This window comes from Cynoglossus semilaevis, chromosome 9 (assembly GCF_000523025.1).
Source record: "Cynoglossus semilaevis isolate Cse_v1.0 chromosome 9, Cse_v1.0, whole genome shotgun sequence".
NCBI lineage: Eukaryota > Metazoa > Chordata > Actinopteri > Pleuronectiformes > Cynoglossidae > Cynoglossus > Cynoglossus semilaevis.
In genome coordinates, this window is record NC_024315.1 from 15,312,516 (window position 1) to 15,340,477 (window position 27,962).

The window sequence follows — 27,962 nt, forward strand, 5'->3', positions numbered from 1 at the left end:
CTGCTACTTTACTTACTTCAAGTTAAGTCAGCTTAGTTGCGTTACATGTCTGGTGAAAGACTCATCTTGTCTCTCTGTGTGTTTTTGTTAATCGAGTCTAATCTCTACCAATTAAAGGGAGGTGGTGGGAGTTACAGTAACCGTCAGACGCGTAAACGTTACATAAATGTCACTCTGTCTTAAAAAGGAGAGTATGGGGAGAGTGCTCATCAGCAAGATTGCTAACTGGAGATCACGCAATACACTTTAAAGCTAAAATAAGTCTCTACTTTTAAAAGTCAAAGTTGTAGTGGAGGGCACAACACATATGTTGCTGTTGAAATTTGAAGTGCTGCGCCTTTGGAGCGAGTGTATAACACCGACGTGAAGTCGGTGCAGCGGTGCAATGACGTTGCCTATGCTGCTGCACTTAACGGTGGTATACCGCGTCATAGTTCGCTGAAGGATGACTGTTTCAATGTTCCGAAGTCGGCTCTTTTAACTACGTGAACCATTTGGACCTCTCTTCATTAGTCTGTACTCCATCTGATCGACATGAAATATACTTTAGACGCGATTATTCACGGAAAGGGGTCGTCAATTACGTGTTTTTTATACATTTACTACACTTCTAGTGGTATCTACAATGGAATTGTGTATAGCTAAACAACACAAATCACAGTCATATCCGATTAGGAATTTTCAAAATAATAGACGCAACAAACCCTCTGGATTTATTAGCGAATAAGTCAAAAAACAAAAAATAAAAACTGTGTTCTTTATGTGTTGCTGAAAACAAAAGACAGTCAATAAAACCTTTAAGTCTGTAAGTCGAGACACAACAAGATGATGGCGAGTCCTTTTGCCTCAAAGCAAGAAGATCTAGGGCTCAAGCCGAAGTAGTAACTGATTGTCTTTCTGATGGAGTTTATTCTCTCTGAAAGTGAAATACAGCTATTTGCCCTTAAAGACTGCACTGTGACAGTCAGGTGAACTGACCAGGATGTACCCCACTGCTGAGGTAACGGCAAAGATGTCACGTAATCAAGTGGAAGATTTTCTACTCTTTCTTTCTATTTAGTAACCCATAATTGTCCTCGTTGCAACAAGTCTTGCCATTGGGCTAATAACTGCATACGGCGTATACACAAGAAAAAAAAAATATTTTGAAGCCGCCAACCTCACAATTTCCGGTTCTTTGTCACTGTTTACATGTGACTTGACTCGTGGCTGTAATAGGAGGGGACAATCCTGAGTCGAGCTCATTTCTGCTCTCACGTTCTCCTTTAGAGAAACTGTCTGCTGGTTCCGATGCAAGAAGTCAACCGTAACTCGGAGTGTGTTTCACAACCAGGAAATACATCCGTTCCTTTGCGCTGACGTGTCTGCAGACATCAGTCACATCCCGTCGCTGGACAGAGGGAAATTTGCTCGGTGGCTGGATTGACACTGTGAAACACACACACGCACACACGCACACACTCACACAAACCGCTGAGACGCACGGAGGGAAGATGTTGTTAAAGGAGTACAGGATATGCATGCCCCTCACGGTGGAGGAGGTAAGTCTTTAGTCCCTTTCTTCTAATATACTTAATTTTTTATCTTCACGAGGGTTCACATGACTCCTGACCCTGGTCATGCATCGCTACTAACATGAGGCTGAAAAAAGTAGAAGAAAGATTTCTGAAAAAGACTTACTTCCCCGTAACCCTTTTACCGAATCTGAACATTAGGGCTGAGGAAAAGTTGACAGTCAGTCCCCTTTGTTTTCCCACATCACACGGATACCCTTAGATAAAAAGGGGGATTTCTGCATGATTGAGCAGTGTAATAAAGAGATCAAACACCGCATAAACAAGCCGGTTGTAATGCTGTGGCTATAACTCTGTTCTGCAGGAACTGACTATAAAGTACCTTGTACTTACCTTTAAATACACGCAGCATAAATAAGGTAAATCAACACTACCATCAGGGGAAATGTGTTGTATCTTTCCATCAACTTAGTCTAACTACTGCCACATGGTTGATTGGTGGTTAACAGTCTTGCCTTACAGCAAGCCCCCTTCTTTTACTCATGGTCTTCTAAAAAAAGTGGTCATTGGCTTCCTCCCACCGACAAAATCACATACTGGGATTTGGTTAAAGGACACTGGAAATTGACCATATCCTATAGTGCATATGCAAGTGTTAAAAGGTTGTGTGCCTCTGTTTGGGGACCAGTGATGGACTGACATCCACACATCCAGAAAGTGTACCCACCTTCTCCAGACGACCACTGGGACTGAATTCACATCCTCATGTCATCCTGAAAAAGGTGAAGAAGATGAAGGAATGGATTGATGGTGGTAACTGTTTTCTGTTACCACTGTCTGAACCAACACGTGTGTAATGAGTAATGAGATGCATTAATAATAAAGGACTGCACTTGAATGTAAAAACTTTTTGGCAGGTGTAAAACAACACATCTATATTATCACCCAAAAGCAGAAAAAAAAATCAATTTTGCTGTGAATTGAAATACATATGAGGGTGTTCCTTAGATTTCTTTCATATTTGTCATGTGGTCACTTTGGGAACTTTTGGTCAGTAGGAGTATATATAGCACATACATCCATTGTAATAATATTTTATTCCACCTGTGTGATATTTTGTGTTCAAAATTGCTGCAGTAAAAAGAGCAAAAACATAAAAAAAAAAAACAACAAAACAAAAACCTTCCTGTACATATCTGTCTGTGGTTTAAAACAAAAAAAGTAAACCTAAACCGAAATAATGAGGCTTGGGATGATGCTGATACTCTCCCTCGTCTTCTTTTTTGTGCTCTTCTCCTTAGGGGTCATTACAATAGATTATCTGCCTCCATTTCAAACCAAACCTTTCTGCTCTGATTTTACTATTTGGATGTCCTCTTTTTACAACCTCTACAAGTCTCCTCTGAGGTCTTAGTTTTCTGAGCTCCAGAGTTAAATGGCTTACTTATTTTCCCACTTTTACAACAGGTTGTCACTGCTGTAGTTTGTACAGTGATATGGTAAAGAGTGAAGGTATGTAAATCATAGGAAGACACTATTGCAAACTTTTCCTTTAAATACTCATACTTGACTGGGCTTTAATAGTGTTTTTATGTTAATGCACATTATATTTAAATAAGACTTCCAAACAGAACATCGTCTTTATATACATGTCCAATTAATGTCAAGGTACAGACAGTTAAAGCTGCTTTGTACCTGTTGTGTTTTTTTAATAATACTGGTGTCAGCACATCATTCATTCAATGAAAGGACAGCATTTAGTGCTTTCCTTTTCACATTTTCACATTTTCACATCATGATTAAATATCCATCCATCCATTTTCATCCGCTTATCTGTTAGCAGGTTGCTGGGGCTGCAGTCTCCATGACCGCCACCCAAATCACACTGCACTGTACCAACACCCCCTAAACCTTCCTGCAGGTGGTGAGTCCACTGGAAGGTACCAACCGCCCTAACTGGGATTCAAACTTGCCCAGGAGGTGAACCCTGGGGTTCTATACCAATGACAGAGACATTGACCACCCTTAATCAAGGGCCACCCTTGATTAAAATATTTTTGAAATAACTCAAGGAAGCAGTCTATTATTTTTAGTTGACGACTTAGGACAACATCTTTATAATATTTATGTATAATTGAAATGTGAGTGAGCACATGGCTTGTTTTTTGTTTTGCTCCTGTCCACATCCTTTTGGCTGGAAGACTTCTTCAATGTGTTGGTGTTTCCTAGATCTCCAAAGAAAAGGAAGGCTGAAAGGACTGAAGGGGGTTAAAAAAAGAATAGATTGGTAGGAAGTAGGATTGCAGTACTCTTAGCTGACAGTTGAGTGGTTTTGGGAAAAGTGACCAAGAATCAAAAAGAATGACAGAGAAGATGGAAAAGAAGAGGGTGGAGTGCTGGTAACCTTGGGGATTTTGTGACATTGTTTTCACTTTGGACTTTCTTGGCTGCTTGTGTATGAGAACACAGAATGTCAGCACAACGTGATTTGGAGTCACTGGCACAGCCAAGGTTGTGTATTTACTCTTTGAAGAGATAATGTTGTGAAACAACATTGTTTCAGGGTGTTGCCAACTACACTCGTAGTTGGCAACATTGTTATGAGTCCTGTAGTCAAAGATGCTGGGGCTTTTTGCTTTGTAGAATAGCTTTTTTATCATGTTTAGTTCACTGCCAAAACTTGTGATGTACATATGGTAGGAAATACCCCAATACTGTAGTACCTTTTCTTTCATACATTGTATATGCTAAAATCAGTTAGATTTGATGGTGAATCTGGCCTTGACACCAATAGCTCACTAATTCTGTTTTTCAGTTATGAGTAGATCTTTTTTCTGAAAATATACCAGCATTAAGCAAAACCTACATCTGACACCTGATAGGGGTGGTTCGAAACAATTTTTTTGTGGCTGATACTGATACTGCAACTTGGAGTATCTGCCCATACTGATATCAGTCCGATATCTTCTAGCATCAGCTACAGCTGTAAGTGGTTTTTACTGCTGTGTTAAACACATTGATAGAATATTTATTGCAAAATATACAAAAGAAAGTGGATTTACCTCCATTCAATTTTAAATGCATCAAAATAGAGCATTGCTATTAGCTGTTATCCTGAGTCCATGTATCACAATAAAGTAAAAAAAAAAAACAAACAAAAAAAAACATATCAGTGATTGCCAGTTTGTTAAAGAGCCATTTTAATAAGGGCTCTTTAATAGGATTGGCTGGCATTGTTCAGTCCTGGAGCATGTTTCCATGACATCAGCAGTTGATTTCATGTATTTACAGCCTGAGAGAAGAGTGAAAAAAACCCAGCAAGAACGAGCTTAAGCTTAGTGAGGACACAAGCATCTAAAACTGAATTCACAATGGCAAAAATTTAAATCAACATTGTGCCTTTGAAAGAATGGATGTTATTATATTACAAAGGCTAAAATGAAGAATTGCAACATAAAGTACAAGGTAAATTGTCTTGTGGAGAAACTACTCCTTCTTTTCCCTGTTACTGCAGCAAGGGCAGGGACATGGCTGCGTTCAGATGGATGTTTGCCAACAGTGGGCTTACACATTAGAAATTCCCAGCATAGCAACTTGATGTCAATGATATTTAGCACTTGCATTTCCAGCTGTTATTTATCACATCATTTCTTTATGGTCATTTCCATCCCATCCTATTTAGAGGCTGTTTAGAAATAATGCAGCTTTGAAGCTGTTTGTTTTTCTTGGTGTCATGGTAAGGTGCAAGGCCTTTGCCATCTGGTATACATGACAATTCTGTTATTCAATCAACCTCCCATTTAGTGCTATTTACTCTTCTAAAGGAAACCATCATGAGATGTGACGGACCATTATCCATGGATGAGGCCTTTTCTCATTTCCTAGATGGCTGTTTGTATCTATGCCTGCACTTGGTGAAAAAGCTTTTTCATAACAGCGGCGTTACACTACATCATCATGCTTTGTTGACAGTCTGGAGAAAAGCTGTTTCACTTTATCACGGGAACAAATTCTGTGTATCTGTCTTTTGTATGGTCATGCTTTAAGCCTTTGTGTGCCTTTCTAAACCAACAACACATCCAAACATCAAAAGAAACATCATTATGGTCTTAAAGCAGTGCAGTTGCCTGCACTCCAATGGGGCTGTGAGTGCAGCAGTACTGAGAAGCTCATGTAGTCATTGGGCTACTTATCAGTTACACATCATACGTATCTATTCTGCTAAAATCCAAACCAGATGTCTTTATAAAAATGACTAAAAGAGCTAGAGACTGTTAACAGAAGTACTTTGTTATTGCCTGTTGTCTTTTTCAATGCTTTCTGGTGATTCTCAGATCAGCTGGTGATTGGCTGTGGATGTTTAGTTTATGATTTTCTTTTTTTATGATCTGTTAATTGAGTTTTACAGAATGGAAATTTGTCAAAATAAAGCATTAAGATTTTGTAGGTACTAACCTATTGTTGTGATTTTTAAGGGGAAAAAAATCAGAGGTTTCTTGTTATAGTGTGTGCATCCATACTGTAGGAGTATTTAAAAGGATTGTTGAACATGCCTCCTTTAAAACAGATGTAAAAGAAAGGGTGTAAAACAATCCACATGAGCTAACAGTTGTTAAAAGACCAGTTTAATAACACAATGATCTATAAATAAATATGGCATGAACGTTAGAGATGTTCGTGCTTTATACTTCACTTTACTATACTACTTCACAAGCCTTTGCCTTTTTTGCATGATTTCTTCTCAAGAAGCTGCTGTAAACAGACCTAGATGATGATGCGTAGTTTACAGTTTTGATGATTCTTTTTTTTCCCCAGAGTATGTTGAGTTAAATTTTGGATGTATTTTCAGCAGTATGTTGCATGACTTCTTTCCTGAGTGACACAGACACTTACAGTGACAGTGACTGTTCACATCTTGTCTTCAAAACCATGTGTCTGTGTCCATTGTGACCAATGAGTAGAGGTTTGCAGATCTCCCCCTGCTGTAACTCTGTAGTGAGTCAGAGGACATCAGCTGAGGAATCAGTCTCCAAGCTGTCCCAAAGAAATATGGTGTTATTGTGTTTTTAGGAATGTGGCCCCAGGTGTCCTCAAAATATATTTTCAAAACCAAACTGAAAATCAATTTGAGACATATAAGAGCATGTCCACAATTTCTTAAGGCTGTACATAGTGATATGGTTGATAGTTGGATTGACATTAATAATGTTCTGAAACCGAACAAAAACTAACCTGTGCTGCCTGCCTAAAGTGGTTTAAATAAATTAATCCATATAGCGTCCCACAGTTTTTCTCATTAGAGTAAGGAGAACTAATTTAAGTCCTACACATTGGGTGCTAAATATCTGTTAACTCCATCAACATCATGAAAACAGCAATTCTGTCAGCTCAGAAATGTTGCTTGTTTCCACCCAACTCTGCTGCCTATCCAGTGACTCATACCATATCTGTTGTCGTGACCACATTACCCCTGTCCTCCAGCAACTCTTTTTAGCTCCACATTCTATAGTGAATGCAATATGTCAGGAAATGTAACTTTTGCATTTTATTTATATTTATATATTTTATTTTAGATTAGGACCAGCAGCAAACCTGGTAAAAGTCAGCCTTCTCTGTAGGTGTTCCCTCCCCTGGGAAGTCCTTACCCAAGACATGCAGGCACCCTTTTTCTCTTTAAAAATGCCTGAACTACTGTAAACATACTTCTTCTGCTCTGTTGATAATAATGTTTAATAACCTTAATCGTGTCTGTTAAAGTCCAGGGAAACACTATGATACAAAAACACCAAAAAATTAATTTGCAATGTTATTATTCCATCTACAGTAAATGTCACATTATTAATACTATATATAAAATAGATATATATCTTAAATTAGTGTAACAATATGTTAAGATAACAGACCAGCCAGCTGTGGACTAAGTGAAATGTTTAGCATTTTAGGCTAATACTCCTTGACAATAAACTGATATATTCCATGGTTATTTTCAGCTATAATAACAGGACTGTCACTCCTGTCACTTTCCTGTTGCCACTGTGATTTTACCACTTTATTACTTAACATTAAGTTTTCTTTTGTGAATTTTTATCATAACAGCTTTAACTTACTGTTAGCAGCCGCATACCTCTATATGATGCTGGTTTTCTTCATCTGTGTGCTGAGATATTTATACTTCTGTACACTGGTCATCATGCTGTCTGTTCTGGTGTGCTTACAGCCCACACACAGGTGCAACATGTCTTGGAGGATTCAGTTCTGCGCCCACATGTGTCTGTGCACACAAACGAGTCTATAGATAGTCATATGCTTACATACTTCATTATCTCCTCTAGTTTCTATGGTAACTACTGCTATCTATTTCTGTCATTAACTCCATAGCAGAATAATTTCTTTGAAAAACGGACAACTAAAAGGCACATAATGTAGTTTGGAGTGTCATTGAGACAAGGCATTTGCAGCGAGCACACATTCTAAGCAGTGATTTATTTGTGTGTAGAGCCTGAGCAGAGGTTCATCCCTAAAAGACAAAGCTTGATTATATGGCTCGGAAACAGTTCCCAGTAAGATGTCTGGTTTTTATTTAAAAACTAAAGACTTTTAAGTTTTAAATTCACTCACAGGGAAGTAAAGGAAGGCTAGAAAAATACATTTGTTCTACCTCAACAGTTTTGTTTTATCATTAATTTCAGTCCAATATCAGTACAGTATTAGTATAAATAAAAAGCTGTACAGTAGAGGAGACAAGGGGAGCACACTGGAGCTGTACAGTAGAGGAGACAAGGGGAGTAAAATGGAGCACACTGAAGCCAGGTCCATGGTAAACAGTTTGGCAAAGATAAAGATGGCCAAAGGGAGGGGAAAAAAGGACTTTTGAACTTTTATTGTGTGGCTAACTGTCAGATAGAACACACAAGGAGGAAAAATAGGACAGACAAGCTGTGTCCGGGACACAACAAGGGGATTTTTCAGTGTCTGCATCCAATCACAACATTGGTAATGTTGTTTGAGCATGGAAAACAAACCAGTCCACGGCCTGTTCAAACACTAGTCAGCAACTCGTTCTGGAATTTCACTGTTTAAAAGAAGAACCCCCCCCAAAAACAAATATCATGGGACAATAGAGATCTTTATCTCACCAGTCCATACATTAGCGCTGTGAAATGTTATGTTCTGAAACCACAAAAAAAAAAAAAAAAAAAAAAAAATTTCAAATAAATACAGTGGATGAACAACTTGGGTTGTGACTGGTCAGTGATGTAAGTTATCGCTTTTGCGTTTGCAAGGAAACAATGAAAGCTTTTACATGTGCAATAAGGATTTGGATTTTGTGGCCATGACATCAGTTTTTTTTCTCCCTAGTTGAATTTTCTCCCATGTCAGCCATTCCAACCTGGGTGAGAATGGTGTAGCACATGTTTTTGCAATTACAAGGTTTTAAGGGCAGCAATAAGATGGTGGGAAATGTTAGATCAATATTTTCTCAGACACTTCGTCACTGGGGAATTTTAATAAAGAACAGCAAGAGCATCGGTTCACTGAATATCTGCTAAAATGAAGCTAATAAACTCCAGTCCTCACCTTAATGGCTTCAGAGTGAAGGTTGATATTAAGCCATTTAACCCCTGACAATAAAGTGATAACACGAGAGAGATTAAGAAGAAGTGATGGAGAGAGATAGAGAGATAATAGAAATGTGTTTGCAAATGTTTCTGTCTGTTTCAGTGACTAATTAAAGCCTTTAGTGTTCGTCTTGTGCTGGTGGTTTTTCTAAACTGCCTCATGAAGTATTCTCATAGATACTACACTTTAAGCATTATGCCATTGCCAACCCAGTAGCTAAAAGAACTTGTGTAAAAATTCTAACATACAAACACTCATTCCCACACATGCTAGGTCAGGGATGAGGCAGTTTAGAAAAACCACCAGCACAAGACGAACACAAGTTCTTTTAGCTATTGGGTTGGCAATGGCATAATGCTTAAAGTATTCTCATAGATACTACACAATACTACTTCTCACATTTTCTCTCATAGTTTCAATATACCGTAGCGTCAACAATAAAATATATTTTAGTTTGTGTCCATCTCTCTGTTACGGTTTTGCTCACTATTTTGAATTGCCAAACATTAAAAAAATGTACATATATATATATTGTGACGTCTAAATATACTCTTCATTGATCTAGTCATCCAAACCCCATGGGCTTGTTTGTCCATGGACTTTTGCTTTGTTTCAAGGGAAAGGCCTGCAAAACTATTTTGGCAGCTGTCGAACAGACTTTTTTTGTAATAGTTAAAATCACCTGACTTTGTATGGAATGCTCATGACCTCGGTAGCCGCAGTGGACCATTCCTTTTTCCAGCTGACTTAAACCCTTTCCACAACCACATGTATAAGCATACATGTAATATATTCTCTTTGGAAAATACTCTAAAATGTCTGATGGTGACATGACTCAAAGCATGGTTTGAAGTTTCTTCTTTTATGAATGGGGACTAATAGAAACTAATATATATTTTGAAATAACGTTTTGTATGTTTTATCAGTGTGTGTCAGCTCTTTCTAAGTCATTTCACAAAAACAGAACACACTCTGTAGTGTGTGTGTTTAGTCTAGGCTGTGGTGATCCTTTAAAAGTACCCGTGTGACCTTCAGTTCTGATGTTGATATTCTAATTTAACTTAAATTATGCATTTAAAGTAATAGCTATCTGCACAATGAGTGAGAAGAATTATATAATGTTTACTGAGCAAAGTCAGTGTTGAACCCTGCTCTGAGGTAGTGAGATATGGCTCTGTCATGACTTTAACGTTCTCTTTCCAACTTCCTTGACATTGCTTTGTACTAAACACAGCCACAGCCAACCACTGAGATTGTAGGCCGACAGTTGGGCACACAAAGGTCTGGAATAAGGCTGAATGATTTCCTCCAAATAAAGAGGGGAGAGAGGCACTGCTGCATTGCTGATTTTGGTCTTAATAAGGCTTTGACGTCATTGGGAGGCCAAACTGGACGAGGTGCATATTTCTGAAGGTCTGACACAAGAGGCCCTAAGAGAGCAGTTTTGTTGCATTCTCTCATTTAACTGAAACCCAGCTGTCTCTTCAATTTGACATCAGTGTATTGTTCTACGTGACATGTTTATCCAGTCATTAGTATTGTTTGAAAACTCATTCAGTAGTGGCTGTGGCTTTTACCCTCAGTTTCCTGCACTGATTAATTATCCCTGGTCAAGAGTGTTTGTGTGTGTGTATATATATAAATACATTTATATGTGTGTGGGTGTGGGTGGGTGGGTTGTTGAGGGTGGGTGTGTAAAAAGCACATTTGCAGCATGTTTGCAGATGGATGACGCAAGCAGCTGGTCAGGGAAATGGGAACCAGTCCAGAGGGCTGAACCGTGCACTCAGGCTGAACATCAAGTTCCTTTCTCTATTTGTTTACCTCCCCCCTCCCTTCACTGCGTGGTTTACATGCTTTAAAAGGAAACTTGGTGAAGGAAGAAGAAAGACAATAATAGAAAATTACAGAGAAAAAAGAGGGGAAAAAAGTCAATGTGTGTTGATGTTCTACTCTTTACCCAATCTGAACATTCAAATAAGCATGATTCTTTTTAACATTTGAACAACTTAACATTATTTTGATTGCTGAATTAACTGAAGTGAGTCCTCAGTTTCTATTCTGTCTCTATGGTGCAATGTAACTTGATTTTTGTGGTAATTCAACAAATGGAGAATGCATTTGTCCGGTTGATGGTGAGGGGAGATGGCGACATAACAACAAAACGTCATAGGTCGAGGACTTGTTGGCTGCTTTTTCCGTTCCTTCACCTTTAACTCTCAATCTTAACATTTGGTGAAACTTGGTTACTGTGCACAAAGGTCTAGTCAAAAATACTATAAATCACGTTTCTTATAGAGAACTAGAGAAGTGTTTACAGTAGAGGAAGTTGCCCATGTCTTTTATTGTGTTTGCCAATAAACAATGAGTTCCTTCCATTGAATTTAAGTGTGTACTTGGAGGATGGTCTGTTCTTTGTTCTGCAAATATTGTTTTGAGTACTCACATGTGCATTTCTGTTTTCCCTCTCAGCCGTGTTCAAGAGGCCTTGGATCAACAGTCCTTGTTAGAGACACTGTTATGAAAACACTGTCAATGTGTTTTCCCTTTTGCTTATGAATATACAGAAAGACAAAAGGACAAGGCAACTTGGCCTTCAGAGGAACAACACACATGTTTACACTAAAACAATTGCAATGCTGTCTTTAAACGTTGCTTCACGTAATATCCATTTTAAATATGCTTTCAGGGTCAGTACTTAGAAAGACAGCCAGATTTCTGCTCATGTCATGTTGGATGACCACAGTAAAAATGATCCAAGTGCTACAAATGATCAATATTAAGTATTGCAATTTAAGGATTTATTTAAACTATCATATCCTCATTGTGTTATTCCAAGTTATTAAAGCATTATGTGGTGCATTAGTGGGATCACTGAATCCCACAGTAATGTTGTAAAATATTTAATTATTCATTCATTTTACCCACAGCCACCACTCGAGCAAAGTCTGCTCCATTCTGCATTAGTTGTGGACTGTTGGCGTCAAATCTGTTGGAAGGTGGGCACAGTGTCCTCAGTGTAAGAACGCTGTTTCCATTTATTTACAGGAAATTAAAAGTGTTGCTTTGGCTCCCGGCTTAACAACATCACCTACTCCTCCTTTAAAATAGACTTCTGTTAATGCTCAAATGTCCATGTTTTATATCAACGCTGTTTAAGTACTCTTGTTCTACTACAGCAGGAGTAGGAGCACTCCAGTGGGTTAAATCTGTCATTATGTCAAGGGCAACACTACATCAAATCTCTGAAGAGAGAAAGACAGAAAGGACACTTAAATGTCAGAGGTAATCAGTCTTTTGGTTAAGAAATACTCAGGGGTCAAAAAGAAAAAAAACAAAACAATTCTACCCCAATGATTACAAAATGTGTTTAAAAAAAGGCATTTTTTTATTATGCAATAGCGTCCAATGCTACTGCTAAATATAAAACAATAATTATTGATGTTTTATATTTGAATCCCTCATAAATCTTTGTGTTTGTGCCTGTATGCTGAGCCCTATTCTCTGCGTTAAACTCAATGTCCCAATTCGGTTGCAACATGTCAAGGAATGATATAGTCCGTTTGCAGGGACTTACAATAGACAGAGACGGCTGTAGTGTGTAATCTAATAATGTTCTTCTCTGCAGTAGCTGCTGCGCCACTTATTAAAGGCCACCACTGTCTAGCTCTCTGGTGCATGACATTTCATTTGCGTTGTTCTCAGGAAATACATGTGCAGAGATATAGACTGTAACAGTCAGGTTTTTTTTGTTGCCTCTTCAATTTCGTTTGTTCCCTCCGTTGCATCATCAGTTTTCCTGGCACTCCAGTTTCTCCCATAGCCAAAAAATGTGAAGGAGTAAAATAAATGTCCAACTTAAATTGACTGTTGGTATAGGTGTGAGTGTGAATGGTTGTATGTCATTGTTGTGGCTCATAATGGACTGATGATGGTCTGGTTGGACAGAACCATCATCAGATGACTGTTGAATTGGAATTGGCTCCTGTTTCCCCCATGTCTCCTGAAAAGAGTGAAGTAGTAGAAAATGGATCTTTTATTTTAGTTAAAAAAATCCTTAGCTTTAACTTCAACCCTCCTCAATGCCATGACATTCACCATTTACCTCCATTTGACTAGTGCTGGGAACCAAGTAGTCAAATGGAGTGAATTGATTAGAGCTGCTGTGGTTGATGTGTTCATGCCTTGTGTGTCCACAGTTCACAAGCCTTCAGTTCTCTCAATTTGTATTTTTTGGTGAATTTCTCATTGATTTTGGTACATGAAAAAGTTTAAAACAGTGACTTTTGGAAAATATCCAGAAGTTTGTGTTAATGCACCTTTAGTTTTAGTTACATATTTATTCTTTCATTTGGTTTGTCAGAGCTTGTGTTAAAGACTGTCAGGTGTTATTGTCAAACCTTTTTGGCTACTGTCACCACTGAGGTAACAGAGGTTTAATACTCTGCTAAACAAAGGTCAAGGTTGTAATGGGATTCACACAAAGGCCTGTAGTGTATTGGTTACCATGGCTAAATCTCTAAGTCTTAGTGCTTTGTTATAGTAAAATGATACCTAGCCAGCAGTATAAAATGTCCCTATGAGTTTGTGTAATAGAAGTGATTTCTTTGCCATCAAATGTCTAATGTTATCAAGTCTTTTTTTTAAAATTACATTTGATTCTTGATTACTAATCTAGAAAACACCAGTGTGTAGGTCAATGAACAAATGAAATGTAGTCATAGTTGTTTCATCATTATTCGTACCATCCAACATAATGATTTTTTTTTCTTTAATTGCTTCTAGCAATCTATTAAACTCTCCCCTAACGCCTTTAGATGGAAACACATACAGTTTGTAAATCTTTCAAAGCACATCACTGACTGAAATGAAACCCTTAATGATGTGGACTTAATTGACAGCATTCTGAAGACAAATGAGCTCGCTGCTCCGTGTGTTTGTCCATGTTAATGGGCCTGAGTGTAGGTTTGTGGCCCCAGAATCTACAGCTATAACTATAATTAGCTCCAGGGTTTTGGTTGCCTTGGTAGCATTACAAGTCTTATAGACTATGGCCGCATGTGTGTGTGTGTATATTTCATGTATGCTATGTTTGAATGTGAAATTGTCTTATAAAATGTGCAGTGGCATTTTCCCTTGTCTGTCCGGAGATGCATTAGTATTACATTCAATTCAATTTACATTCAACTGTTTTGGAGTGTAAAACTAGTTCATTTTAATTATATTTAAAAAGTTTCTTGTAGTTTTATTCAATTTCAGCTTCAAGTGCTTCACATTGCTTCAAAATTTACTGTAGAAGATGGATACATCTCATCATTAAATTACAATTTCATAACATTTCCAAGTTTCAAATGTCACGTGTATATTGTGCTATAGTGTGTAGACTTTTGTACTCATGCATAGAAAACATCTGCTATGTCTTACAATGGTTCATTCCCAGAAAGATGCCACTGTTAACACATGTGTAATGCATTACAGCTCATGTGTGTCAAATGCCTGACACATTTAAATGCAGACCCTCTGAGGCCGAGACAAAACTCGTGCCTGAGTCTCTCTGTTGCTACACATTGCATTCGTTTCCTGTTTGCTGTAGCAGTTGTTCACTAACAAAGACTGTGTGTGTGTATGAATGCCTATGAACGCCTCAGAGAAGTAAGACACAAAATGGGGCAACATTTCCCCCCAAAAACACAGCAAAATGTAAAAAAAAAAGTTCAGTGTTGAAATGCCAGGAACATTCTTAAAGTAGCGCAGATCGCACTCTTGAGTTTCTAAGCAACATTAGGCTGTTTCTACTATACATCTGGCATGGAGAGTGGGGGAGATGTACAGAGAGAGAGGGAAAGCAGCTTACTGTCAATGTTTATGTTCCTGTTTACATATCTGAAGCCACTGGGTTAACCTCGGACGTCTTAAATACAGTGGCACAGAATTGATGTCCTCGGCTTTTTCGTCAGACGTGTTTACACAGTGTATCTTGTGTCTGGTCTTTATCTAGTCATGTTGAAGAAGGCCAGGGTTAAAATCGTCCGTGCCGCCACACGGATCTTTGAAGACACTGTACATTTAACAGGTCTGTCTGCTGAAAGACGGCCAAAAGCTGCAGCCGAAGAGGGTTTAAAAGAGGAAATTGATGTCATGTTATGTTTGCAGTCAGTTATACATGGGATACAGTGCCACTTGTTGGTGGTGTGGAAGAGTGTGAACGCAGATGTAGGCTGTTACAAAGTTGATACATTGTTGTAACAAATATTTAAATACATTATTATTAATTAATATAAAAAACAATATTTGATATTAAAAATTAGTTGTTGACATTGCTTCTTCTATTGCAACATTTTATGTAACAGAATGTAGCGTATCACAAAGGTTTTTGGGACTGGCATTCTATGTCTGTTTCCGTGAGTGTCAGTGTGAACAGATGTCATTCTAACATTCTGATGAGCCCGCACTTGTTGTTAGTTTATGCATAAATATCTGCTCAGCCAAGATTTCAAGCGTATCTTTAAGGCCTCAGCCTCTACTTCTTGAAGAGCTTGCATTAAATTTCAGCTTGCAATATGCATGTGAATTCTGATTTGGTGCTAAAAGGGTCATTTTTATGTATTCAAACTACTGCGTCAGTGATTCAGCTTTGCCAAACAGTGTCTGAGTGGGTTTTATCTGGCTGTTAACAATCAACCCATCTGTTTACCCTTTTTCATTGATTTATATCAATACGTACGGTGCGTTGTCAGCGCACACCCATGTGCCCACACCTGTTTTGAAAATAATTTACGAAGATATAATTTGTGAATAACCGTTCTGTCTCAGGTGACGCTCGTGTCTCAGGTGTAAGCCTCAGCTGGTCAGCAGTTTGTCTCACATTAGCATGAGCTCAAAGCTGACAGGTATCAGGGTGAGTCACGGGCAGACACAATTGTCACATTTTGTTTTTACTCTTAGGTCAGTATAACTGTCATGTAAATCAATGTACACTGACCAGAATCTATTTTTGGGATTGCACATGTTCTTGTGATAGAACAGTCATCCAATCCTTGGTGTTAAAAACAAGATACGTCTTGTTATTGTTGTCTCATCGCTTATTAGTTTATCTGTATTCTAAAAAGAACATTTGTTAATGTTCACAGCCAGCTGTGTGTGAACATTAACACAACTAAGAATAGTTTTGTACTACTTTCCTGTACCTTTGGTTTGACGTTTTGCGCTCAGTCTGCCTCACCAGACTCAGTATACACAGGTACACACACACAGAAAAAATGGCCCCCATTAACAAAGTATTTTACAAAGTCCACACAAGGATAGCTGTACGGAGACCATACAGTACACACTAAAACACTAATTAGATGACTGCACTCAAGTCCACCAGACACCACTGTCCAGTTGATTAATTGTATAAGTGGGTGAGATGTAGTGCGTGTGTGTGATGTGTGTATGCCTGCGTTTGTTTTTGTGTGTGTTTGAATGTGTTTGTTTCACCGAGGGCCTGAAGCTGTGGTGTGGGTGGGCTTCATGTGTTCCACCTTTTTGTTAGTGGTACCACATCCTGTGTGTGGGTGTCACACAGGCTTACACCCAGTTACCAAGAAGAACAGCTATAGAGAACAGTCATAGACGCTGCAGTACAATGGTTATTCTCTGTTAGTCTACACCAGGGGTGTCAAACTCATTTTCACCAGGGGCCACATCAGCAATACAGTTCCCCTTGAAGGGCCATTTGTAAATGGAAGACTGTATAGATCAGGGGTCCCTAACCCCCGGTCTGTGGACCAGTACCATAGGTCAATTGGTACGGGGGTGCAGTTGGACACAGTTAAAGAAATGTACTTAATTTTTACTAATTTACTATTCAAAAAAAACCAGTCATATCCATATGCTTTCTTTATTTAAAGATAATCTTACAATATTTTAAAATAATAGGTCATTCAGACTCTGATACAAACAGAATATAGTCTAAAAGATGTTTTATTTTGAAAATGTAATGATCCTTCAATGCTCAGCACCTTGGTACTGGTCTGTAGTAATGGCCAAGCTCAGCTCAGTGGTGTTGCATAATAGCATTTAAGTGACCTTTTGCAAGTTAACAACAGTGATTATGTTAAGGTGGTAGTGAAGTTGTTACAGACCGTTTACATTTAAATACAGATGTCTGCCTAATGCCAGCTGTATGACTGTAGCTCAGTTGTGTTCCCATCAGCAGTGGTGTATGTAATAAAAGCAGTAAAGCTACTTCACTGCCATACTTCAGTGTGTGCAGGGATTGCCTGTAATTCACTTGAGATTTTATATTATTTAATATATTTATCTTATTTAGTTTTTCAGAACAATGTGGAAACTTAGGATTTGCAATAGCTCTTGTTGTCATTTCCCTTAATGTGTCATTTAGGTGTCACTTTTGACTGGAAACTCGCCTTTGAACATGACATGAGTCATCTGTCTGTATTCCGTCATTCACATCAGCCTTGTCCTTCATGAACCTCACAGTTGCTCATTCCTTCGGCATATCCAAATTCTCCTTCTTACTTACAAAGTCCTTCACTCATAATTCATCAACATTCACCTTCATTCCATCAACTCGGTCAACTTAGCTCTGCCAATGATGTCATTTTTTCCCCATAGCTGCTCCCTTTCACTGGGGCTCATACCATTGCCATCTGCTCCTGCACACACACAGAGGCAATCCACTAAACCACCACTAATCTACTATTTTTATTATTTAATTATTATTTATTTAATGATTTGTCATTTTTTGCCATGAGCATATGTTAATATTGTATTATTATCTTCCAGGTCATGTCTTCAAGCGTCATATACAGAATTAAAGGCCTTTTAACGCCATTGAACAAAGGTTAAAAAAAAAAAAACAAGTGCAACTTTTCAGCAAAAAACTCCATCCAGGTTCAAAGGAGACTTTAAAAAAAAAAAGTGACCCTAATAGCTTCATAGAAAATGGATTGTGAAAAATGAAAATATTCAAATTTTTATTGTTTAATTAGATTAAATAGTAATAACATGTGGTCAGGTAATGAGTTTCATATGGATGTTTTGTAGCCTTCAGAAGGAAACTTTTGTAATAAACAGCGTCAGCGAAAGTGTTCTCTTTATTGATTGATTAATTAGCAGCAACAAGCCAAAGGGCTTTGTAATCAGACAAACTGCATTAACAAAAGGCTTGGCCATGGCAAGCTGTGATGTGATGTGTGTGTTGTGCAGACCTTAGCTCATACGGAGTAGCCGCATTATTTCCCCTACAATGATATCACATCCTCTTCTGTGTCGGAGGGGAATAATTACAAAACAATTCTATATATCCCCACATAACAACGGAAGATTTTAAAGTTACCTTTCCTATAGAACAGGTCTACTGATAAGCACCTCTGTCACTACACTGGGAGGAGAACGACAAGTCGCGTTAGACTAACCCTGACCAGGTACTGACTGACATGCTTATGTGGTTAAGTTTGCTCTTTGACTTTTTTTGTAATTATTGGACATTTGGTTTTTTATTCAAGACAAATAAATTAAAAAAAGACTTTATTGCAGATACATAAAGAAAGTAAGTTTTTTTAGTCTGGCTCTTAGGTCTAAGAACATATTTCAAATGTTTTATGACTCGTACGTGTGGTGGTTTTTTTTTTTTTTACCTCAGAGTTTGACCTTCTCATACTACTAACAAGTACACAAGTCTACAGAATGTGGTGGTGAGAAGAAGGAGGTCTTTGTATTGCTGCTCTTTAAAGGTTTGGTAGAGTGTTGTCAGTGATCCAAAGAAATGCAAAGATGGAGCCGCCTACTGGTATGAAACTGTTACTACACAGGATTTAATCATTGAGAGCTTTATGAAAAACGCATTTAGAAACACACGACTTTAAAAAAAAAATAGTATTTTGTTTCACGGTATTTAACTGGTCTACGGTCCAGTTTCTAATGTGATGGAACCTTCAGTTTTGACAGTGATTGTCTGGTCATGACGAGCTCTGTTTTGTCATTTTAACAGTAATTGATTTCAGTATGTTTTTCACTGGTGTACTAATACTTCTTTTTCCTTTTGGACTTATTATCTCTTTTTGTTTTGTGTTTCAGTACCGGATCGGACAGCTGTACATGATCAGTAAACATAGCCATGAGCAGAGTGATCGAGGGGAGGGCGTAGAGGTGGTACAGAACGTACCGTTTGAAGACCCAACACACGGCCAAGGACAGTTCACAGAGAAACGAGTCTACCTCAACAGGTTGGTTTAGGCGCTCCCTCCGTTATTTTGCCACAAATCAAATTTTACATTTCAGCCGACTATAACTTCAATCGTATCTTTCTCTCACCCACCAACTCACTACCAAATCTAATCAAATACACAGTTAGCATAAACAACATTTTTATTTTGGAACATATCCTGCAGTTTATGTGTAACAATTTCTTATTTTGCTTGATATTATTTAGAATTGTATTGTTTATTTATTTCAATGAAGAAAAGTCTATTGCAGTCTGTTAAACTTTTTTCATTTCTATTTAAAACATTGTTCTAGAAAGGTTTATAGTACCTATATACCTTAAAACAGCAGAATATAAAAGAACTGGCATTAGTCAGAATTGTTGGTCAACTTCACAGCTATAGTCACTTTGTATCAAATATCCCTGAAAAAAAGAAAATAGTGAAAATTACACATGCTATTCCTGTTGTAACTTTGTGTGAGGGTGACTTTGTTGCCATTGTTCAGTTAGATCATCAGAAGGTAGAAATCAGGCACACCACAGTAAAAGTAAGTGCCATAGGACAGTATTGTATGGAAAAGGTTTTGTCAGCATTTATTACGCAGAAATCCAATGATGTTGCATCAGCACTGCTCAGTGCTGCTCTGCAGTGAAGAAGAATACAGGAGGCAGTGGAGGCAGTACAGGATTATAGGACGCGTCCCACTGCCTATAATCTGACCGGTTCAAATGATGAAATGCAAAAATGTAGGCCTGTAAATCCATGATAATGACCAATCCTTCAAAGGTCATCGCAGTAACCGGACCTTGGCTGGAGACTGCTGCTGTATAGAATATATCTATTTTATTTTAAAACTGTTGTTTGAAAGAAAAAAAAAACAAGACAAAATACAGTTTATTAGCTGCTTAAATTAGAGTCACAGAAAATACATAAAAAACACTAAACTGAGAAAAACCCTTGAGGTGACTACGAATAAATGCAATTCAGAGACCTCTTTTTTTCTGATATCCTAAAGCCAATGTAAATTTAGACTCATCCCGCAGACTCCAGGAAATAGGAACACGACAACAACTAAATGTTTCTTATCAATAGTGATGATCTAGCTAAATCTGGTTAATCAGGTCATCCCAAAGATAATATTTTATATTTAGTGTGTTGTTGATGAGTAGCTAACACTTTGAATGGCTGATCTGAGAGGACAAGCAGGACAACACAGAGGAAAGCTCTTACATAAGGAAACACGTTAACAATTGAATTCTAATACGCTGTTAGTGCAGTGATGTTACTAATGGAGTGATGTTAGGCTGGAGTTAATGGCAGAGTTGACCTTGGAATAACCAGCTGTTCTGCTTTGAACGATTAGTAGCTAGTTTAGTCTGGTAACACCCTTCTACAGACTAGTTAAAAATCATTTTTCATAGTCCTTATTTGAAGTATTCAATCAAACTAGTCTCTTCTACAAAATACAAGAAATGTCTTTGGCATGAAAGTCAGATCAGCCACCCACTGGGCCTGCTGAATCAGCAATGTGGGTTCCATAAGAGCAGTTTCTGGCGTATTTTGAAAGGGACATGTAAGGAATTGGAGAAGCCAGCAGATGGAGGAGTAGGAGTGTTGGTCCCTTTTGTTTTGGAGAGAGATTCATACAAAGAGAGAAAGAGAGGGAGAGAGAGTGTATGTAACTCTGCCAAAAATGCATGCAGTTTGATCGTCAGAGGGTGTTCAAAGCTGTCATGATTGAGTGGGAGTCATTTTTTTGTCCTCCTCAAGGAACTGTTTTTCATGTCAATCTTTGGAGGTTGAGCTGACAACGGGCTACATGGGAGTTGTGCACTTCAGTTTTCAATTATTTTTCTAGGGAAGTCAAAATGAACACATTAATCTGGTTGATTAATCTTGAAGATAAGTGGATATTATCTCTGTGGAGATATTGTGGAGGACAACTTTTCTGAAGTTTTGTAGGCAACTCTCAACAGGTTCTACATGGCACCAATATAAAGTATAGAGTATTCTAGTGCACATTTTTCTTGACTTTTTCTACATTAACTATTCCATTATTTGGAGTAGTCACAAAAGAAAATAGGTTTGAAACACATACATCTACCTGCTCTTGTTTACCTTTCTGTTCCAACAACATACAGATTGTGTTGTTTTATCTTAATTACTGAGGATTAACCAATCTTAATTATCATCACAATTAATCATAATAAATCGTGGTTAATCCATTACTACCCAACGATTAATCAGATCAGCTGTTTTAATTGTTTGACAGTCCTTATTTTACCTGACATCAGTGTTCCCACCATATGATTACCTTCCTGAACGCTGCTCTTTGTTTTGGCCATAGAGTTAGTTTTTACTCTTAGTTTTGTGTTGCTCTCCAGGGATGCAAATGTTTTTGAGGAAAGATTCTCTACATTTCTGCTAATGGCTATTTGGCTACACATGGGCTAAGGAAAACCTTTCTGTTTTATACTCATGTTAACCAGGTCTTTTTCTGCCTTTGTCCAATGTCCTTTTGCAGTAAATTACCCAGCTGGGCTCGAGCAGTTGTTCCCAAAATCTTCTATGTGACAGAAAAAGCATGGAATTATTACCCCTACACTATAACAGGTGAGTGGGAAGAGAAGATCTGTAAGACTGCAACACTAATCACTCATCATTTGTCAATGAGTAATTGTTTTAAATAGTTGTGATTATGACAACAATGTTTTCCGACTGTCAGTTGACAATTGTAGTGTGAAATAAAACCAAGGCTGGACCGAATAGAAACAAGAGTTTTGGCAACTTTTTCAGACAATGTGGTGCTACTGCAGTAAACCTGACACAGCGTTGAATATGTCTCTGTTGAACCTAGATTTTCCAATAAATATGCAGCGTTTTGTAAATGACCCAATTATAACAGTTGTAATTAATTCAAACACTTGATTTTCCCACTTACATTTATACCACGGCAATGTGTAACACTAATGTGTGGTTTTTTTTGGGGGGGGGTTCTCCTTCTCCGCTGTGACATCACACCTCCCTAGAATATACTGTAAGTATTATCTGTATTGTTTCTTGATTTTATTTTTAGGAAACAGTGTTGACCTCCTTCATGGTGGTTGTAGATTCAAATATTGGCCTTTCAATTTGTACCTTACAGAAATCTAGTAAAAATAGTTGCATTTATGCATATCATTTATCCCATGAAAAAACAACATTCATGGATCATCACCGAGACGTGTTAATCTTCCTTCTGACCCTCTGTCCACAGTGCTCATTCCTGCCCAAGTTTTCAATCCACATAGAGACAAAGTATGAGGACAATAAAGGATCCAATGACAACGTGAGTAGAATATGTTAAGAGTGTGTGTGTATATTTATATGTATATATATACTGTATTTGTGTGTGTGTGTGTCACACAGGAGGCTGCAGGTTTGCTATAGCACTATACTGTATACTTTATAAAAGAGCATAACGTACAGTGTTGCACTAAACAGCCAGACAGAAGGTCAACTTCCTGTTGTCAATTCTGCGTGTTTTGCTTCTAGATCTTTAATGCTGAGCTAAAGGAGCAGGAGAGGGAAGTGTGCTTTGTAGACATCGCCTACGATGAGATCCCAGAGCGCTACTATAAAGAGTCAGAGGTGAGCGTTCAAAGCTGTTTACTTATGTAGACTTACATTTGTGTATGTAGGTCAGGTCTCGTCCATTTGTGACAGAAAACTGCACAAGTGCAAACCGAGCTTCCTGAGTTACGTCTTATAAGATTAAAAATCTGGTTATATACTGTATAAATATACTCCATAGTTTATTTACAGTCCATTTAAACACAGGACTTATGTCATTGCAGGACTTGCGATATTTCAAGTCGGAGAAGACGTTGCGGGGAATGCTCCAGGACGGCTGGAGGGACAACCACGATCCCATCATGTGCTCATACAAACTGGTCACAGTCAAGTTTGAGGTGTGGGGTCTACAAACACGAGTGGAGCAATTTCTGCACAAGGTAGTTCCTCAGTGATGAAGCCTTTAAACCGACTCACCTTAGATTGTGTAATGTACCCCAAGAACACTGAACATAATCACGTTTGGAAATGTATTCTTTTTTTCAATGTGTGATTGTTGTGTCCTAGGTGGTCCGTGATGTCCTGCTTCTAGGACACAGACAAGCATTTGCCTGGGTTGATGAGTGGATTGGTAAGTGCTCAATGAAGAGCCACTGGCATATCGCAGAATTAAATAAGTATTTATTTGTGTGTTGTTCAGAAGGACACCTTTTTATAATCAAATGAGCTTCATTTTCCACTTTTTCCTGACACCCGACCTGCTGACCATCTGTGATAAAGTTATTTTACTGGTCATCCATTCTGAACTAATAAAGCTACACACTGCCTAACCAATGCACTGGTTGTGGTGTAAAGTGAGCACTGAGTCACTGGATCAGCACATGATACCAGTATTGGTATCGGTGCATCACTAGTTCCATGATGATTATAGTTATTGATTCGTTAACAAAGCTGTTTCGTTGACTCTAGTTTAATCACCCAAATCACCCATAGCACATTTCGTTGTCCATGTTCTTCATTTCTTAACCCTTCCCTCACCAAAGCCAGTCCTGATACAGTCTAATCATCTGACAAAAAGAACATGTTCCACCTTTACATCAGTTCTCTAATTTCTTGCTGAGCTCTCAACTGGATTGCTCACCTCAAGGATTTACCAACATTTCCATTCCCGTTCCAACCCTTTTCCCTTTTCCAGATATGACTTTGGATGACGTCCGGGATTATGAGAAACAAATGCATGAGAAAACCAACATTAAAGTTTGTCTTGGGCAGCAAGAACATTCCACAACAAACTCATCTTCAATGGATGACATAGACATCCATGACAAAGCAAGTGTATGTTTTGTTTTTTTAATTTTATTATTCTTTCTTCAAACCATTGTCCTTCATATGTCCCATATCTGGAACACTGTGACCTCTGACCCACACTGTGTCAAGTATATGTGACATATAAGATGAAATATATAAAATGTGTTTTGATTTCTTTACAATTCAGACATGACAATGGATGAGGTGAGAGAGTTTGAGCGTACCATCCAGGAGGCCACGAACCAGAAGATTGGGTTGTTTCCCCCATCAATCACAATCAATGAGAAGCCTCTGTCCTCCTGTGCTAAAAATGGCCCCGCTAGCGCCCCCTCCACTCCCATGTGCACTGATGCTCCCGAGTCCCTGTCTGTGCCCAAAGATCGAACACGCAAAACATCTGCTCCAGAAACCCTGACTCTTCCTGGCCCTATACCCAGTGGCGTCCCCCAGGGCTCTTCTCTAGGCCCTCTACCAGTGTCTAACCACCTCCAAACATCCATTCCACCCTCCTCCACATCTGACTCTGAAAATATGGATGAACAATCAAAGCAACCAGATGTCTTAGCAGACAAGTAGGAGCAAAATGACCTCGTCACAACATCGGTGCCCGAGCGTTCGACGTCCTCCAGATACGTTCGATTCCTAAAAACCCTGACCATGCAACAATTACTGTAGAAGTTTTCATTTGTGTTATTGAAAGTTAATTGTATGTCAAGCCATAAGATAATGGTTGGTTTACTCTACGTCAAACCAACAACTAGGCTTAACACTTCCACATCTTTAGACCATTTATTTTACTTTGGTTTAGTTACAGTTCCCTCAGTTGTATGATTTCATTATAGATCCCGTCATGTTTCCTCATAAGAGTAGCTTATTGATGACAACTGTTCAAATGCCTTTGAAATGAATTATTGACCTTGGCCAGAACTGTAGGAGAAACACTTAATGTATGAAATCATAAATTTACCATCAGAATATTGTGTCCTGAGTCTGTAAATCAGGTTGCACTCAATACTTCCACTGAAAACTCAACAGATTCAAGATCTGTCATAGATACAATCATAGAATTTATAGCTCAGGTCTCCCAGACTCTGCCTTGCACACACTTTAAAGGCAGGGATGATAATGCTGAAGCTACAATATCTCTCCCTGCTGATTGTAAAACAATCCACATTTTATACACACACACACAATTACAATTCAGCTCTTGTATGTACAACGTCACACTTTGTAACCCTTAGAATGTTTACGAATCTTCAACTTTCTCCTAAATCTGCATGTGTGGTAATGCACGGAGAGCGGATGAATTTAAACGTTTCCTGAATGAACTTTAAACATCCTATTTTTGACTAGCTTGGCTGAAATAATGGGGTTCATTTAATGAGAGTTGATCGTGATTTACTATTATCAAATCCAAAAGTCACATTTGTGTCACACAGGAATAAGGCCATGTTGGGACACTTGTGAGCTTGTAGTGCACAAAAGAAGAAACAGAAACTAGAGCGCATGCAACAAGCTGACTTGAGTATGTGCTTCGTCAGCCATGCAGCATCTGCAGAAATGCTGACACAATGGCTTTCCTGGTCCCGACTGAGCGACAGAACCAGAGCTCAAACGATGGTAGAAGACCGTCATTGCCGCACATATTCCCTAAATAACACACAAACAATGGTGGTGGAAGGCGATTGGTGTTTGATGGAAATCTGAATAGAGGTCAGTTAATATGCTGCATGGAATGATTATCACGTATATACATAATATATTGGAAGTATTCATGTTTATACTGTAAATGGCTAGAATGACAGGTAATGCAAATGTAATGTAAAAAAAATAGTGAACGCTGACTTTGAGTGTGATGTAAGCTCACACAGACGATATGCTGTAAACCTACAGACCTTTTCAACCCAGTGCCTCTGTATTGTCATCTCCATACATGTCAATCAAATATCTTTTTTTTGGGTCTATTTTGTAATAATAACATTGAAGCTGTCATAAAAATGGGCCACTATAATGAAGTCAAAACAACCATATCCAATGCCAAGTATATAGTAGGGATGGCTCGATCTGATACTCAGGATTGGTATCGGTCCGATATTGGTCAAAACTTTAGGATTGAACATCGAAAAAAACAACTATAGCTCGACCGATCTGATACCTGAGTCCAGATGCGACCTGCCGTAAACACTATCGAGAAGAAGGTATCGGATTGATCAGCAGGTACTTCAAGTTCAGTATTTGCACCGGACATGAAAAACTTGTATTGAGCCATCCATAACTGTTTATCTTGTTTAGTTTCAATTCAGGAATGTTATTTGCAGTTTTGTTCCGTACGATTGACAGTATGGTATGAAGCTATACTGTAACTTCGAATACAACAGGTTTTTGAGAGAATGGTCGCAGTGAAATTCAAATTTATGTTAATATTATGTACAGTTTTCCACTTCCTACCAGTTCCCTGTTACTTTAGCTTCTGTTTTGCCTTTTGTGGTGAAAATGATTGAAGACTTATCTCTGGCCCACTCACTCTGTTAACCTGCAATTTATATATTGTGATACTGTCAGGAGCATGCAGATACAGGACTACGTCTGTTCCCATGTTTGCTTTTGAAACAAATGCAAATATAATATCCAACTTTGTACCATGAACTCTGCTCTGTTTAAAAGAGTAACAAAGGCATTGTAAATACTGTGGATACTGAGCAGTAGAGTAGGTTTTTCTTACCTTTAATCTGTTTCAAGTATATTGCTGATATGAGATGAATGTAGTCGATGATTCCTGCAGGAAATAATACTGTGGACAAGGATTTTGTGAATTATCAAAAAAACAAAACAAAACAAAAAAAAAACAAAGTTTAGGTTTTGGGTTTAAAATCTCCTTGTTTAACTCAGTTGTGCGACAACATTGTTTGTACACATTTTTTTCCCTTTTTCCTTGGTCTTCTTTGATATTAGCTTTCTGTAATAATTAGAAGGATTATAGTCTTTTGTTGTTTCTTCTTGTAGTAAAGCTGCTGTACCTTTGATTATTCATGGAAGTCTTAATTAGCTACTATAATTACTATTTTCTTCCGAAGCACGTGCTCCTTCTGTCCTCTCGTTTGGTCAGGCTGTCTTCTGATAAGGGGCCTATTTAACCAGACAGCTGGAAAACTTGTGTAGCTTACTTTACTAATTCTGCTTTGTGAATCCCATTCTAAGTGCCATTTTGATTGGATGGATGTCACTATTCGTTCTTCCACTTTGAACTATTGTATTTGCTATATTTTTGCCCTAGTGGCACAGTTGATCCTTTTGTTGTAACTGCTGTCTTACTTTTCTGAAAAAGGGTGATTAAACTTTGCAAGCAAATGCAATGGTCTATGTTTGTCCTTCAGTAGTGTTACAGCCAGCCACGCCAGGCACAACACAGAATGACTAACAGTCAGAAAGGCTGGTGTCCAGGGGGGAGGTTATTTACAAAGGGATGCTAATAAAAATGAGGAATTTAAAGGGAAGAACTATGTGAAACAGATCGCATTGCAAACAACAGCATGGACTCAACAACATGAAGGACACCCAGCTCCCAAACCAATAAAACCCAGCAGCCTGCAGGGCACAGGTTAAATAGAGGTAGCTCCGCCCCCTGCAAACAGGCAACACCTGAAAACAATAAGAAGACACAGAACACAGGCAGAGCAACAAGGAAACAAACGGGACTCTGCCACCAAAGAGGGACGTAACAAGTACCAAACTACATTAGTACCAACATCCTGGGGGT

At 38.3% G+C, this 27,962-nt stretch overlaps 1 protein-coding gene across 3 annotated transcripts; it reads left to right on the plus strand.

The window, feature by feature from the left end:
• The first annotated feature begins 1,195 nt into the window (after positions 1 to 1,195).
• LOC103384105 (phosphatidylinositol transfer protein cytoplasmic 1) lies at positions 1,196 to 27,553 on the plus strand. 3 transcript variants are annotated; one of them, XM_008317491.3, is made up of 10 exons: positions 1,198 to 1,541; positions 19,218 to 19,366; positions 21,870 to 21,958; positions 22,375 to 22,382; positions 22,602 to 22,673; positions 22,880 to 22,975; positions 23,182 to 23,337; positions 23,465 to 23,528; positions 24,093 to 24,226; positions 24,393 to 27,553. In XM_008317491.3, the coding sequence occupies exons 1-10, from the start codon at positions 1,494 to 1,496 to the stop codon at positions 24,396 to 24,398; spliced, it is 822 nt and encodes a 273-aa protein (XP_008315713.1). In that variant the 5' UTR covers positions 1,198 to 1,493; the 3' UTR covers positions 24,399 to 27,553. The 3 variants fall into 3 exon arrangements, with proteins under 3 accessions (XP_016890626.1, XP_008315713.1, XP_008315712.1); XM_008317490.3 differs by having other exon boundaries at positions 1,199 to 1,541; positions 24,093 to 24,232; XM_017035137.2 differs by lacking the exon at positions 24,093 to 24,226 and having other exon boundaries at positions 1,196 to 1,541.
• The last annotated feature ends 409 nt before the right edge of the window (positions 27,554 to 27,962 follow it).

Bases quoted from the DNA above. Each gene is read 5' to 3' on its own strand.
- LOC103384105 (XM_017035137.2), top strand. From the start codon at position 1,494: ATGTTGTTAAAGGAGTACAGGATATGCATGCCCCTCACGGTGGAGGAG. The intron at 19,367-21,869 runs GTTGGTTTAGGC...GTCCTTTTGCAG, and splicing joins AAACGAGTCTACCTCAACAG to TAAATTACCCAGCTGGGCTC. The intron at 23,338-23,464 runs GTAGTTCCTCAG...GTTGTGTCCTAG, and splicing joins TGGAGCAATTTCTGCACAAG to GTGGTCCGTGATGTCCTGCT.